The following is a 16,029-nucleotide window of genomic DNA, read 5'->3' on the forward strand; positions in this document are numbered from 1 at the left end:
CCGACGACCGCGGCCAGAAATAGAGGACGACCGGCCCGTCCCCCTCGTGCGTGCGCGAGCCTCTGAAGGGTGGGCTCAGACGGAAGCCACGGACGGACGTGGGAGAGGTGGGACGGCCGAAACCCGCCCACCACCTCCGCGATCAGCTCGACGAGCCAGCCAACACAGTGCACAGCGATTCCGCATTCCCGCCCGCCTGCCCACCTTTTTCCATCGCCTCGCCAGAGCAGAGCATCCAACGCCCTTTTTAACCACCCCCTCCCTCCCTCTCCCCCATTCCGATCTCAATCTCGTCTGGCAAAGCCCCCGTCCACCTCGCCTCCACCCCTGCCAAACCCAAAACCCTAGCGCTCGCATTCCCCCCACCCCTCGCTCACCAGTGACCACCACCCATGGCGTCCATGTCCCCGGTGACGCCCGCGGCGGCCGAGCCCAGGCGCTCCACGCGCCTGCTGTCCAACACCAAGCCGGCCGACGCCGACGCGGAGGCCGAGGTCGAGCGCGAGCGCTCGACGTCGCGCGGGGGCAAGCGCCGGCGCAAGGCGGCTAGGCAGAGCACAGGCGCCCGGAAGAGAGCAGCCAAGGGCAAGAGGAAGGAGCCGGAGTCGGCGGGGGCGATGGAGGTGGACGATGCCGGCAGCGGGATCAACGACGACATGTACCCGGAGGAGCCGGACTCGGAGGAGATGAAGTTGATCGAGGAGGAGGAGGAGGCCGCGCTCGAAGCGGAGGAGCAGGCCGATCATGGAGGGGAGGGGTCCGCGGAGACGACTGGCGCCACGAAGAGGGTGGCCCCGCCGCGCGCCGAGGGGAGGCCGGAAGGCTCGGCGGACCACTTCGTGGGCGACACTGTGCCGGACGACGAGGCCAGGCGACGGTGGCCGCACCGCTACGCAACCAAGGTATATGCCGTCTATCCTTTCTTGTCAGCACGTAGCTAAGGTGGTAGGCATCATGTTCTTCTTTCATGCACTGGAACTGGAAATGCCGACTGAAACTTCCTCTACTTTGACCCGCAGGATTCTGATTCACGCGCTAGGCGGTATGTTTTGTTTCGCTCTTGATCTCATCTGGTTGTAAATGGAGCCCCTTTTGCCCTGCTTTGAATATGTAAAAACCGGATCTTCCATTTGTGCACGCAGATCTAATGATCCGGAGGAGGAAATTGGCGCTCGATGCCACTACACATCTGCATGTGTGGATGATGCAATCTTCAACCTCAATGATGATGTCTATGTGAAGGTGAACCATTTTTACTGGGGTGAATAGCTCCCATGCGACGTCGTTGGTGTGAACTGTCTCTCATGCGACATCGTTGGTTGTAATAGCTTGCACGCGACATCTTCGTTGGAAAAAATAGCTCCCATGCGACACACCATTTACGCGGCTAGTTGGCTGTCCGTTAGGCTGAGATTTGGTTAGGACACTGGGGGTTATGTGCTCTGACTGGTGGGGTCCACCTATGGCCACGTAGTCAAGAGTCAACCGTCCACGACTCGACTGGTGACTGTGTGACCGTGCTCGACTCGCCCGTGCTGGACTGGGCGAGCGGCGCCGCCGTAAGCATCTTCTCCGCCAGTGGTTTCTTCTCCGCGGTGGTGGAGCGCATTTCTCGGCAGCGGCAGAGCTATTGCGAGGTGAGCCCGAAACCCTAGTCCCACTCCCCAGAATTTTGGGGATCTGTGGCCTCATGCTGCCCTCTGTTTCTTGGCGATTTAGAATCGGGCTCCATTGGATCCGGGGGTTGTTTCTTCTCCGCGGCCCGGTGGTGGAGCGCCTATCCCTGCAGCGGCTATTGCGAGTGAGTATTTTCCAAACACTACTCCCATTCCACTGAATTTTGAATAAATCTGTGGCCTCATGCTGCCCCTGTTGCTTGATTGGATAGGAGATGGAGCGAGGGCTAGATGAGATGGAGCGAGGAGACGGGCTGCCCCGAGGAGACAGTGCTTCAAATCGGTAATGCCACCCTCTTTTCTTGGCGATTTAGAATCGAACTCGATTTGGTAGTGACTGCCGCCGCTGCCTGCCATTGACAAAACAGGGGAGGTTCAGGTTCTGCCACCACATTCGCAATTATAGTGGAATTTTTTCCCTGTAAAGCCAAGCTCAGTGATGGCAGTGTCCAAGACATTGATAGAGATACCACCGTGAGGTTGGATGTCGATTTTGCAGATGTTGATCCCCAGGAATTGGAGATCATGAAGGAGAAGGCCGTGGGCAATTTGGTGGAGAGAATTGGGGAGAGTATTGTTTGGGGTCCAGAACAAGAGGTATCTCTGCAACGTTTCGATAACTATAATGGTGAATATGTGAGAATTGAAGATGGAGAATCCATGGTTGCTGAAATTGATCAGCAAGGAGGATGGGCAAGCAAACAAGTAACATTTTATGCAGAGCTAATTGATCTGCAAACTCATTCCAGAGTTGGTTATGTGCCATCAAAGATGGCTGCACAGATGGAAGATGATGAGTGGGTTTCACAAAAGAAGATGTTGGCATTGTTGACTGAACCGACTATAGTAGCTGAAGATACTGGGATTGATGCAGATGGAGAGGAGGGAACCCATGGTGCTAGGAAGATTGTTGTTGACTGGAATGTAGTAGAGTTGAATGAAAAAACAGATTTGGTCATTACACCAATATCTGACATTGATATGGCCGAAATGTTTGGCATTCAAGTTGATGACAAAGATAAGGAGAAGGATGACAGTTCTTTGCCAGCTGAAGGTAACACAGGCCCTAGAAATGCAAATGAGGATGAAGAACACCTGATGAGAGAGGCTGCAGATGATGTGGATGATGCAGATGATAATGAGCTGGTTTGTTTGTATGACAAAGAGAACCCAGTTATTGAGGTGGGAAAGTTGTGGCCAAGCATGAAGGAGTTTAGGATGTCTTTCAGGACCTATGCAGTGAAAAAAGAGTTTGATGCCAAGACTATGTGGACTGATCGAAAGAAATTTTATGCTCGGTGCAAAGGTTATGATGGTGGTGGCAATCCTTGCAAATGGTACTTGTCTGCCAGACTACAACCTGATGGAAGTACAGTAAGGGTAAATCAAATACCACACCAGCATACATGTATGACCACTTCACAGAGAGTTTCAAAGATGACATCACAGCTTTGGGTTACAGAGAAGATTACTCCTATTTTAGCCAAGACTCCAAACACTACTGCAAAGAGGCTTAAAGTTGACTTGGAGAAGTTGTACCCCATCCAGCTGCAATATACCACAGTGTGGAAAGCAAAACAAAGGGCCATGAAATCATTGTATGGTGACTGGGCAAATACATTTAGGATGTTGTATAGTTTTAAAGCAGAGGTGGAGAAGAGGTCACCTGGGAGTGTAGTGGAGATAGATACAGAGGTAACAGAGGATGGCAAGGTTTTATTCAGCAAGTTTTTTATGTGTTTGAAGCCTTGCATAGATGGATTCAAAGCAGGTTGTCGTCCATATTTGAGCATAGACTCATCTTTTTTGACTGGAAAGTGGAATGGTCAGTTGGCTGCATGCAATGCTCTAGATGGACACAACTGGATGTTCCCAATTGCAATAGGAATGTTTCAATCAGAGACAGAGGCATCATGGATATGGTTCATGATGCAACTGAAAAGATGCATAGGGCCAGTTTCTCCTTTGGCCATCCACACAGATGCATGTAAAGGGTTGGAAAATGCAGTAAAAAGTGTTTTCCCCCATGCTGAGCAGAGGGAGTGCTTTGGACATATGTGGATGAATCTGATAAAAAAATTCAGAGGAGATGAATTTGGGCGCATGTGGCCAGCAGCAAGATCCTACACCAGACAGACACATTCCTATCACCTTGGTAAGATATTGGCATCATGTAGTGATAATGAATTTGCTTCATGGTTGAACACCCACCATTCTCTGTTGTGGTATAGATCAGGTTTTAATACTGCCATAAAATGTGATCATATCAATAACAACTTGGCAGAAAGTTTTAACAACAAAGTGAAGCATTTGAAAGACTTGCCTGTGCATGACATGGTGGACCAAATAAGAATCATGATCATGCGTTTGTGGGAGTTGAGAGGAAAAATTGCTAATATTTTGGAAGGGGACAAGCTTCCAGCAGTGGTACAACAGGTGGTCAACAGGAGTAGAAATCTTTCACATCTATCTGTTGAGAAATCTTCCTTGTGGGGTGCTGAAGTTAGAGATACAAAGAGTGGCAAGAGGCATGTGGTAAATACTGAGTTGCATGAGTGCACTTGCCAAGAGTGGCAACACACTGGAAAACCATGTGAGCATTCCATACTTTTTTTGGCATCTAAACCCAGGTTAAATATGCACCCATATTTGCATGAGTATTATTCAGTACAAAAATTCAAAGCTGCATATGCAAGTCCAATTCCTGCACTGACTGACCAATCTCAGTGGCCTGAGGTGGAAATAGAATTTACCTTGTGTCCCCCTGTCACTAGAAGAAAGGCTGGGAGGCCTAAACAGAGCAGATTCAAAGCTTGGTTTGAGAAAGGTGGTTGTAGTAAGAAGGGGAAAAAGGAAAAGGAAAAGAATGATAAGCCCAAAAGGGCTCAAAAAGGTAACAAAAATAGGTGCAAGTTGTGTGAGGTACTTGGGCACAGAATTGGTTCATCCAAGTGCATCTACACTCCTCAGAGGCCAAAGTATGTTTATGTTACTGTTTTTGCAAGTTTTTGATTTTGCTACTTGTTCTAGTATCTAACCAAGTCAAATGCTTTATTTTTTAGGAGGAAGCGTGCAGAAAAAGCCCCACCGCTTGTTGTTGAACAATGCTGGCCAGTGAAAAAAGCAAGACTCAGTGGCTATAGAAGGAAGAGCACTAAGCAGATAATGTTTGGTGACAAAGATATGGAGCTAACTGAAACTGTTACTGCTGAACATGAGCTAAGTGTTTGTGTTTTGGACGATGTGATGCATACTGAATCTGTTTTGCAGACGCTAGGGCAATCTGAAACTGTTGCAGATGAAGCAACTGTTGTGCTGCCATTCGAATCTGCTTTGACAACTGTGTTGCCATGTTTGGAGGTTGTGCTGCCAAGTGTTGAGTTGCAAACTGAAGTAGTTGAACAATGTGTGCCATCTACTCAATCTGCAGAAGTGCAAACTGAAGAAGTGAGACATGGTCAGGTGCAAAAGTTGAGGGGCTAGGGAGTTGCAAGGGCCAAAAATCAAGAGCATCAGCATCAACAAACTATGCGCCGTGGAACCAAACGGTGGAAAAAAGCAGAAGAAATCGAGTGGTAGAAAGAAGCAAAAGAAATAGAGTCGAAATCATTCAAATTTGATGTGAAAACTTAAGTTTGTTGTCATTTGATGTGAAAACTTATGTTCTTTCATGTGATAACTTATGTGCTATGATGTTGATTTGACTTGAAATAAAATTCAAATTTGAACCGATATTCAAATTTGAACCTATCTCCAATATTTTTTGAGTTCATTTATTTGTTCTGTGATGTTGCATCGTTTTATGTACTATTATGCACTTTAGTTCATAAATCCAACCCTTTTTGTGAATTCCAACTCATAGTCACGGACAATGTTGTCCAAACAGGCTCCAAAGTAAGGGAAAACGGCCCCATTTCTAAGCAAGTTTTTTCGACCTTCTCAAAATCACCCAAAAAAGATTTTCTTAGCTTATATTATACCTATATAGGATCAATACGAAGTCTCACCTTTTTTTGAATAAGTATTCATATTATTTAATTTATTTTTGAAAAAACACCCTTTAATACAAAGTTAGCAATAAAACAAGTTTAAAATTTTAAATGCAAAAATAACTTCAGATCCTCCTTAGTCACTCTAAAATGAAGCTAAGGTGATGTTTTTGATTTTTTTGCATTTTCAAAACCTCAAACCCTCTTCTCACTCCTGTGAACTCCATGCAACCTCAGTCGAGATAGTCCAATTTGTGAAGGTTTTTTCAAGCAAAGATCATTAGATCAAGTTTATCATTTTATATCATAACTATGTAACATAAAAAGGCTATATGCGCAGGTTTTTCATTTTTTAGATTTTTTTTGAATTAGTTATACACATTTGAATGTTCGGTCAAACCTTTCAAAACCCCGTTGACTGCCTCCAAACCCCATGTAACCCTAGCGCCAAACGTCCACCGTCGATCTAACCCTAACGCCAAACTGCGGCCGTCGGATAGGCCTTCTAGAAGGATTCCGTGGGGGCGATCCGTGGGCTCCAATCTGATTGGCCACCGTTTTTTCTCTCTGACGAACAGATAACGTTGAGCGGGGGATCATCTAAGTGACGTTGGGCCGAGCGGATCGGGCCCGGCAGAGCCTGGCGTGCGTGCGCACGGCCGTCGAGAGGGGGATGGGCTGCATGCGAGAGGGTCAATGACATGTGGGCCATCCCTGTCCCATGCATGCCATGCAACGTCGCAGCCTAGCTATTCTTTGCTCGTGAACACCTAGCCCGCCATTGCATGCACGCATCGACGCAGTAAAGCACGGCAGGGGCGCAGCGTATAGGTACGTCGCATCTAAGCTATTTTAACAAATGCATGTTTGAACGAGACGGACGCGTCGGTGGTGCAGATGTGGCGCAGCTCCTTTTTCAGTGTCATGCGCGGATGAACGGGCCTGTCACCGCCGATGCAAGTGCACGAAACGATGCAACTCGCCTGTGCTGCCCGTGCCTCTTTGGATGCTCTGGCCGCCGTTTTTTGAATTAATGCCCGCAATTACTTATGCCAGTGCGAACGGAGAAGAGAAAACGATCCAGAAGGCACCGTGTACACATTGACCACAGCTGCAACGCGGCTATAAAAGGGCACCATTTCCTCATCCTCTCACACTCATCTCTCAAGCCTCCTCCCCTTCTTCTTTTCGAGCCAAATCCACCACTCGAGCCACCATGCAGTTCAACGGCCCTACCTACCGTCGCCCTCGCACCGTGCCGGAGAGGCAGTACCCGGCCGGAGTCGTCGTCGAGAATAGCCTGAGGGTGTGGGCCATCTCTAGGTGGAGGGGCCCTAGAGAGTTGGCTCGCTTCTTCCTCCAAGCCGGCTACCGCCACCTCCCTCCGGGCACTCCGCCCATGTTCCACCTCCACGAGCAGTACGATGGCAACGCCAACGGCCTCGTCATCGGCCTCCACGTCACCTTCACCAACCCCTACGACGCTCACCACCTCCTCGGCCAGGTGTTCTGGTGTGGATGCGAGTTTATCGCGTTCACGACCTACAACATCTTCACCAACTTCCACCACATCTTCCCTCACCCCAACGGCATGCACACCCTCCCCTACCAGATGCCGGAGGATGACGAGTGAGGGGCCCAAGGAGGAGGGGCCAAGGAGTGGCAAGGAGGAGGGGCCAAGGAGTTGTTCAAGGGGCGAGTCTTCTATCTATCTAGTTTGGGGCTCTAGTTTGTGTTTGTGTTGGTTCGGGCGTGTGTGCCCGTGTCTTTTATATATCTAGTTTTAATTATTTTACTTTCATGTTTTATGAACTATATGTAGTGGGGGGATGCCCCTCTATATGTTTTATCTATCTATGCTACTAGGGTACCCGATGCCCCACTATCTATCTATATGTTTTTTCGGTCCTAAAGTTTCTCCATTGCATTTTATTTATGTGGCCATGTGTACTAAAAAACAATTGATCTGGTATCTAAAATGTACGTTACCAAGAAATTGACAATAAAGATTATGTACTGTACTACATAATCATACAGTTGGTATACAATGCATTTGAAGACAATGGGCAAGAAAAATGCTAATTATCTGGTGCTGATGACATGCGCAAGTGTTGTTTGATGTTTAAATCATGCTTGCTATGTCATTTTTTGCTGCCAAACATGGCATTAGCGAGAAAGGTCATTTGGGCACTGAATGTATTAAAGTATACACCATATATAAAAATGTCTAGCCAAAAGATTTGGGTGTACACCCATGACCAAGTATGGATCCGCCCCTGGTTGTAAGGGGATGCCCCTCTATGTTGTAAGGAGATGCTACTAGGGGCACACTAGATGTCTTCTTTTTTGGGCACAACCTTTTTCGGTTGAAACACACGAGTAAAAACTTTGAAAACACCATAGCACAAGTAAAAAAATATATTAAGAAATGGTGCTTGGTTGAAATAAACTAGAACCAAACAATTGCAACTTTTTTGGTTCACAAAGACTGCTCAAATAATTATCTCAAATAGCTTATGCATAAAAATATCTCAAATAATTATCAGATGAGTTATCTCAAAAAACGTGACTGCAGGAAACTTAAAATTTGTGAAATGATCTAAAGCCGAAAAGATATATCGATGTCAATGACCGTGTGCACTTTTTTTGCACTCCTTTTATCAATGGGCCTGGATATGTTCTATTCGGCCCTGCCTAACTTCTATATGGGCCTGGCCTTTTCGGGCAACTGTGGACGAACCTTTTTTTCCTTTTCTCCCTCTACCACTGAAACTGAAACTGATGACGAACTGAAGAACTAAAAAACGGGGCCGAAACAGAGTGGAGAGGACATGCTGAATTCATACAGCGCAACACTTTTATTCAAATGTACATATCATCCCGATTACAAATGATGCCCAATCTATTCACTTACGACTAATTATCATCACATAAACAAATGCGAGACCAATTACACAAACATAAAAAAGTGCGGCCATCAGCCCCATCAAATTGCCCTGCTTCTGCAATTTGATGAGTTTCTTCATCTGCTTGTTCAGCTTCTTCAGCTCTGCCGTCACTCCTGCATCCCCCACAGTAGCACCAATGGAAGGGCGGGCGCCCCCGATGGAATTGCCAGATCCAGGGGCCCCGGATCCAGATGCGCCCGATCCAAACTTGCCCAACTTCTCCGCCTCCAACAGTAAATCGAGCTCCCCTGATGCACCCTCCAGTTGAATCCGCTCTATGTACTCATCTAGCCACTCAAAATGGGTGCATTGCTTCAATTTCTGAAATCGGAAAGATGAACCCTAAATCCCAAATCCGATGGGGAAAAATGGGCAAATATGAAATTGGGAGACAAAAACCAAAATTGGCATATTGAGAAGTAAAATCTCACCTTTCCCTGCTCTGGTTTGCTCTCGCATTTCACGAATTCCCGCCCAAGGTTGCCATTCTTGTCGGTCGTTGTGACTAGCCGCTTCAGGGGTGCGATACGTGGGCATGCAGGGCATCTTGTCATGGGCACTGCGCCATAGCGCGGCCATGAGCGGCGGGAGGCTGAAGCGGAGCTCGACATTGCTAGGTCGCGGCCCGGAACGGCGTTGCTGCGCGTCGTCGCCGGAGAAAAAGAACAACAACGGTCGGGGAGGGGGAGGGGGGAGGATGGGCTCGGGTGCTGCACGGCTCGGGGCACGGCTCGGTGTCCTCTTGTACCAATGCTGACCTGGATAAGTTAGTGGGTCCCATGCTGTGGGTCCCGCTCACCTGACCAATGCTGAGTTGGATAAGTTAGTGGGTCCCATGCTGTGGGTCCTGCTCACCTGATTCGAGTTTTAAACATGTGTCTTTGGATTAGGCAGCAGTGTCGCATGGGAGCTATTTTTTCCAACGAAGATGTCGCATGAGAGCGATTATAACCAACTACGTCGCATGAGAGACAATTCACACCAACGACGTCGCATGGGAGCTATTCACCCATTTTTACTGAGTTCGGAGAAATTATTACTCAGTTCGTTTAAAATATTTATTAGTTGCATTGATTATTCATCGACTGCCATTATCTTCTTAGCTAGAAGGTTAATTTGTACAACATGATTGCAGCGTATGAAGATGATTAATACAGTCTGTGTTACTACCATTTTTGCCATGCCAATTGTTGAAGTGTTGTGCATCTTTTTGTTTCTGGCGTGATGATAGCTTCTATCCATTCAATTTGTGACTGCAAAATGCATGCACTCAGAATACTGTACTGTGTATACTAAAATTTGCATAAAAACTAAATTCTATTGGATGATGGTGATTAAAGACGTGCATGTAAATCAACTTCCGAATTTATTGATTGATGATTGACAAGGTATTGGTTCCTTTTAAACACAATAGGACTAGGACAAGTTTGTCTTCTCTGATCTCTCCTGCATCATACCTAGAGGCCTTCTCATTTACTCCAAAATATTTTGTCAACCTTTTTCATGTGTTTGAATTTTCTGTGCTCCTGTGTTCGAAATTTAAATCAAGATTGTTTGAGCTATCAATTGGTTTCTTTTCTTCCTCCTGATTTCCTACAGTACAACTCTTTTTCTCGTGTTATATCTTCAATTCAAATGTTTAAATTTATTGTCCCATATTATGTGTGAATCTGATCTGTCTTACTTTGAATTTTAAGAAATGTCATGGATAATGTTCAAGCTCTTTTTATTTCGTTTGCATGATGGGTATAGGCAAAATATTCTATGTTTTTATCTGCATTCTTCTTGTTTATAAGCTACTCCCTCTCTCGCAAAATGTTCATAGTGTCAAACTTGACATTACATTTTGGGACGGAGGGAGTATGTTTAAACGAAGTTTACTAATCATGCTATTATTTTGAGTGACTGCAGGCTGGTCCCAATGAGGAAAATTACATTGGCCGGATTACAGAGTTTTTTGAAGGAACCGATCATGGCTTATATTTCACATGCCGCTGGTTTTTCCGTGCCGAAGATACGGTATGTCATGAAGAAGTTTTTTCTCCTAAATACCATTCAGCATGTGCCTAAGACAAATTTGCAGGTCATCTCACCCAACTTGCTAGAGGTCCATGATCATGAACATGATCAGAAGCGTGTTTTCCTTTCAGAGGAAAAGAATGATAACATGATTGAGTCAATAATATCTAAACTAAATATCATTTATGTTGACCCAAGTGTAAGTTATTTGTTCTTTCTTTCAAGCAAAAGAGTTTTTGCTACATACTACTTGTCATGCTTCTGCTGATCTTTTTGTTGTTATTTTGTGAAATATTTACAGAAGACACCTCAAGAAAGAGATCAGTTAATATCAAATTCTGATTTGTATTACGACATGTCATACTCAGTTGCGTATTCAACATTTGCAAATATTCCAGCAGGTAACCATTTCTGGATTTACTTACATCTGTTGCAATCATCATAGGTATATCACCTAGTTTATTTTTTATTCCTTGTAAGCATCTTAAAAGATATATAGACTTGGATGGCGTGATCATGAACTTATACTGAACTGGTACAGGACAGTACTGATTTAATACATCTCAGAAGTACATTCGGCGAAATAAAAGAATGTATTGATCAACATTGTATACCATGAAAAATCCTGTCATGTTTATTCTGTTGTAGAAAACGATGGTGCAACAGATAGTGAAGGAGCATCAGATATTTCCTGTGAAGAGGGGAAACCAGTGGCTGACCCTGTGGCATCATCTGGTGCACGAAGGGAAACAGCAACTCTGCTGGATCTTTACTCTGGTTGTGGTGCCATGTCAACCGGGCTTTGCCTGGGTGCTGCATTGTCCGGCATCAAACTAAATACTGTACGTTTTGTGCCTATGAAGTCTTAATACTTTAGCTGACCCTGAAGGTACCATAACTGACAATCTTAATGTTGTTCTCGTGCAGAAATGGGCTGTAGACATGAATGAATATGCTTGCAAGAGTCTAAAGCATAACCATCCTAGCACCCAGGTAGAAATTGGCAAAGTGCCACTGAGTTGCATTCCCTCTTTTTGACTGTGCTGCATTGCCTCTTTCATCAACTAACTTATATGATGTTGCTACTGAGTTGTAGGTACGAAATGAGAAGGCGGAAGATTTTCTTGCGCTCCTCCAGCACTGGAATGCACTCTGTAAGAAGTATGTCGTCCACAGTAGCAACTCTTCTGGCTCTGACCTGGCTCAGATGTCAAATGATGACGAAGGCGATGAAAACGAAGCCCTACCAAATGATCTATTTGAGGTAGAGAGGCTTCTTGATATATGCTATGGCGATCCTAATAAAACCGGAAAAGATGGCCTGTGGTTCAAGGTACTATAGAGTTCATTGCTCAAATAACCTATCTGTGTAGTTCATGTAATCTACTGTTTCCTTGCTTGTATTATTCTGCACTTGTTACTTAGAACACTAGTTATATGATTTTTGTCTAAAGATAGGAATTATTTTATAGGTGCGGTGGAAAACATATGATCCTAGTTATGACTCATGGGAGCCAATTGATGGACTCAGGTTGGTATCTTTTTCATTACATTTATCTTCATATATTTTCGCCAATAGTGCCTCATCCTTGTTCGCATTTCAGCGATTCCCCTGAGTGTATTAAGGAATTTGTTCAGAGAGGATATAGGGAATCTATTTTGCCCTTGCCTGTAAGTAAATTCCTCTTTGTTCCTTTTGGGTTAGTTTTCATGTGGTGTCTAATTCGTTATTTCTCAAAGGGCTCTGTTGATGTTATCTGTGGGGGTCCTCCCTGCCAAGGCATCAGTGGATTGAACAGATTCAGGAATTACAATGAGCCGCTGGAAGATGATAGAAACAAACAGTTGGTTGTCTTTATGGATGTTGTTAACTATCTGCGACCTAAATATGTTCTGATGGAAAATGTCGTAGACATTCTAAAATTTGCAGATGGATTCCTGGGGCGATATGCGCTTAGTCGTCTTGTCTCCATGAGATACCAAGCTAGGCTTGGATTGATGGTTGCAGGATGTTATGGGTTACCTCAATTTAGGATGCGGGCCTTTCTGTGGGGAGCTCTTCCTTCTGGGGTTTGTCTCTTTTCTGTGTTATTTTTTTTACCTTGTGACACTACTGCTGAATAAGAAGGTACACTTGGCAATGTAGGTTCTCCCAAAATTCCCGCTTCCGACCCATGATGTTGTTAAGCGAGGAGTTGTACCCAATGCATTTTCGGTATGAAAATACATCACTGCCCACCATGTTTCTGTGATCAATTTTCTTGAACACTTTTTTTGCTATTATTTCTTCTAACTAAAATGTTGTTCTGTCCTCAGCAATGTCTTGTTGCATATGATGAAATAGACGACAAACGTTTAAAGAAAGCTCTTGTCCTTCAAGATGCACTATCTGATTTACCAAAGGTTAGCAATGACTTTTTTACTCCATTCATTTATTTCTGGAATGCTGCTTGAATTTTGTTATATCTCTATGAATTACAATGTTTTCTACAGGTTCCAAACTATCAACCTAATGATCTCATGGAAAATCGCATTAACCCCAAAACAGAGTTCCAGCGCTACATCCGGCTCAGCCGTAAAGGTGTGACCTCTTGAGTGTGCAAACTTCATGTCTTTACTTTTTAATGAAATTTCCTTTCATTTGTTATGCCTTCTGTCTTTGCATACGCAGAGTCGCACTTTTTTTTCTGTCTGGGTGGCTCAATGATGTCACCTTGCCATAGTTTTCACTATTATAATGTTTGTGTATGATTTCATGATTATGTTACTGTTCTAAGTTATTCTGTTCTGTCATTTATCTGAAGACATGGAGGGTTACTCATCTGGAGATGCTACTCCTAGTCCTAAGGCATGTCAACTGTTTGATCATCAACCGCTAGAGTTAAGCACTGATGATTATCAAAGAGTGAAGCAGATTCCTTTTAGAAAGGCAAGCTAGTGCTGATCAGTCTCATGTTCTTTCTCTTGTAGCCTTATCCTTCTATTTCTTAGCAATTATTCTATTCCAGGGCGCCAACTTCCGTGATTTGAAGGGTGTCCAGGTTGGGGAAAATAACACTGTTGAGTTTAATCCACACATTCCTCGTGTGTTTCTCCCTTCTGGAAAACCATTGGTACTTGAATCTTTTGTGGAGTAGTTTCATCAGCTGTAATGTATGTATATTTTGCAAGTGTTAATCATCCTTGCCTCTCTGCCAGGTGCCTTACTATGCCATGACCTACATCAAGGGGAAATCACCGAAGTAAGTATGCTGATGATCCTTCTGTATTATTTGTAGAACTATACTGTTCACACTTGTCATGTTGCTTCTCAGACCATTCGGACGCCTGTGGTGGGATGAAACTGTTCCAACAGTTGTCACCAGAGCTGAGCCTCACAACCAGGTAAGCCATTAACAAATTTCTGGTCTTTATTATGATTTTATAACTTGCCGATTGCTTTTATTATGACTGAGATGGTGTTTTGCAGATTATCTTGCATCCCAACCAGCATCGAGTTCTGACCATCCGTGAAAATGCACGGTTACAAGGCTTTCCAGATTATTACAGGCTCTTTGGCCCTATAAAGCAGAAGTAAGTTCTAAGTTGATCAACTCAACATCATCCAGTAGTGCATTGCATTGAAAGGAACTACAACTGTATGGTTTCTGTAAGGCCAGTAGCTCTGAATCTCTGGACCATCTTTAGTATGAAGCTGATTTGTGTGCTGTGCACGTTCTATGCAGATATATTCAGGTTGGCAATGCGGTTGCTGTTCCCGTTGCTCGAGCTCTGGGATATTCCCTTGGACAGGCTTACCGTGGTGCACTGGTTGGAGAGCAGCCACTGTTCAAGCTGCCTGAGGATTTTGCTTCTGTGGGTCAAGCAGCAGCCACAGTATCACCTGTAGGAGTAGTGGAGAAGTAGTGGAGGCAGAATAGTTATTTGACCTGCTGTTGATTTGGGTCATAAGCTTGCGTGAGATGTCGAAACATTGTCATTCATCATGAAAAACTGAGTGGTCCAACTCTTGAAACGTTTGTAACTTAAACTAAGTTTAGTTATTTTCCCATTGTGTGCCTGTCTATTCCTTCAAATTCAGATATTTCAGATATTGAGAGGAAATGGAGCTTCTGATTAAACCCCTATACTATGTATTTTGAGAGGAAATGGGTCTGTTTGTATTTTGCACTAAAGCTAGACCACATCTCTTCCGGAGGGAATGAAGGCTCTTGCAGCTTTAGAATTCCCCTTGCCTCTATGCAGAAATGGGGCAAATTCTTGGTGTAGCATCTGCAATATCGTATTTGGTTTGTCATCACTCAATAGTAGTAGCATACTGTTCTTTGAACTGAAAAATACTCCTCAACCTATAATAGAATTCTATTCCTACCGTGTTTTAAATTTTGAGATACTCAACAAGATTGAAACATATTGTCTCTGTATGTAAACAGTTGTCCTCTTATGTTTTCTTTCAGAGTTCATTCTGATGATTCTGTACACTATATCAGAATCATTTTCACTATATGTGATTTCAGTGTAGCTGAATATGATTTCAGAAGTTTTAGGTACACAACAGATTGCAACTCTTCATGCTACTTCTGAATGACATGATACCAACACGACGGCCGCTGTACCAGGGACCTGGCTCAGCACATTCACTCAATATGTTTGCCGAAATATAAATTGTTCTCTGTATTATGTGTGTGATATGTTTTGCCTGAACTTGTTCATGTCCACAAATCCACATTTTATGATTTTATATGATCCATACCTACAGGCAGGTGCAGATTTAAAATCTACTGACCCAGGCACTCCCTTGCCCGTTGGTGGGGCCAACTACTGATTGATGCTAAAGGGTGGTGCAGACTACAGTATCCCAAATACTCCAATGTGCTTTATTTTAGTTTACAGCGCAGTATTTTGTAGTGATTAAAATTACAACTTTGTTAACTGGATTTTTCTACATTACCCCATAACATGGCAACAGCCAATGTGCCATGATCACCATGGTTGACTGGCACTACACTGGAATCGATCCGCGCCTTCATGGATGAGAATGTGGGTGTCAGGCCTAGACCTGACGATCTGAATCTCTCAACTTCTCTCAAGAAACCTGAGAGCATCTCAAGCCGTTCGCCCCCCTCCCCAGGGGCTTGAAATAGCGCCACCTGGGGGCCAACCGGCGGAAAAATCAGCATGGGGGAGCTCGGGTTCCCAACCGACCCCCCCCCCCCCCCGACGTCGATTTCGGCCCACTTTCGACGCAAATTGGACCGATTTCGGCCCATATTCGGCGTGTTTCGGCACAAATTCAACGGAACCTAATTTTTATTCATCACAGAAATCAATACAAATCAAATAGTTCAACAAATCAATACAAATCAAATAGTCCAACATAATTTCCACCGCCGTAAC

The 16,029-nt window shown here is 44.5% G+C and overlaps 1 protein-coding gene across 1 annotated transcript; it reads left to right on the forward strand.

Moving 5' to 3' along the window:
* The first annotated feature begins 304 nt into the window (after positions 1-304).
* LOC123095029 (DNA (cytosine-5)-methyltransferase CMT1) lies at positions 305-14,538 on the forward strand. Its single transcript, XM_044516864.1, has 20 exons — positions 305-902; positions 1,020-1,042; positions 1,143-1,242; positions 10,525-10,632; positions 10,697-10,831; positions 10,934-11,033; positions 11,281-11,474; positions 11,560-11,625; positions 11,729-11,965; positions 12,105-12,163; positions 12,237-12,303; positions 12,779-12,847; positions 12,949-13,035; positions 13,126-13,213; positions 13,437-13,537; positions 13,641-13,673; positions 13,831-13,874; positions 13,947-14,016; positions 14,102-14,205; positions 14,358-14,538. Exons 1-20 carry the CDS (start codon positions 393-395, stop codon positions 14,536-14,538), a joined length of 2,376 nt encoding a protein of 791 aa, XP_044372799.1. The 5' UTR covers positions 305-392.
* The last annotated feature ends 1,491 nt before the right edge of the window (positions 14,539-16,029 follow it).

Source organism: Triticum aestivum, chromosome 4B, assembly GCF_018294505.1.
Source record: "Triticum aestivum cultivar Chinese Spring chromosome 4B, IWGSC CS RefSeq v2.1, whole genome shotgun sequence".
Taxonomy (NCBI): domain Eukaryota; kingdom Viridiplantae; phylum Streptophyta; class Magnoliopsida; order Poales; family Poaceae; genus Triticum; species Triticum aestivum.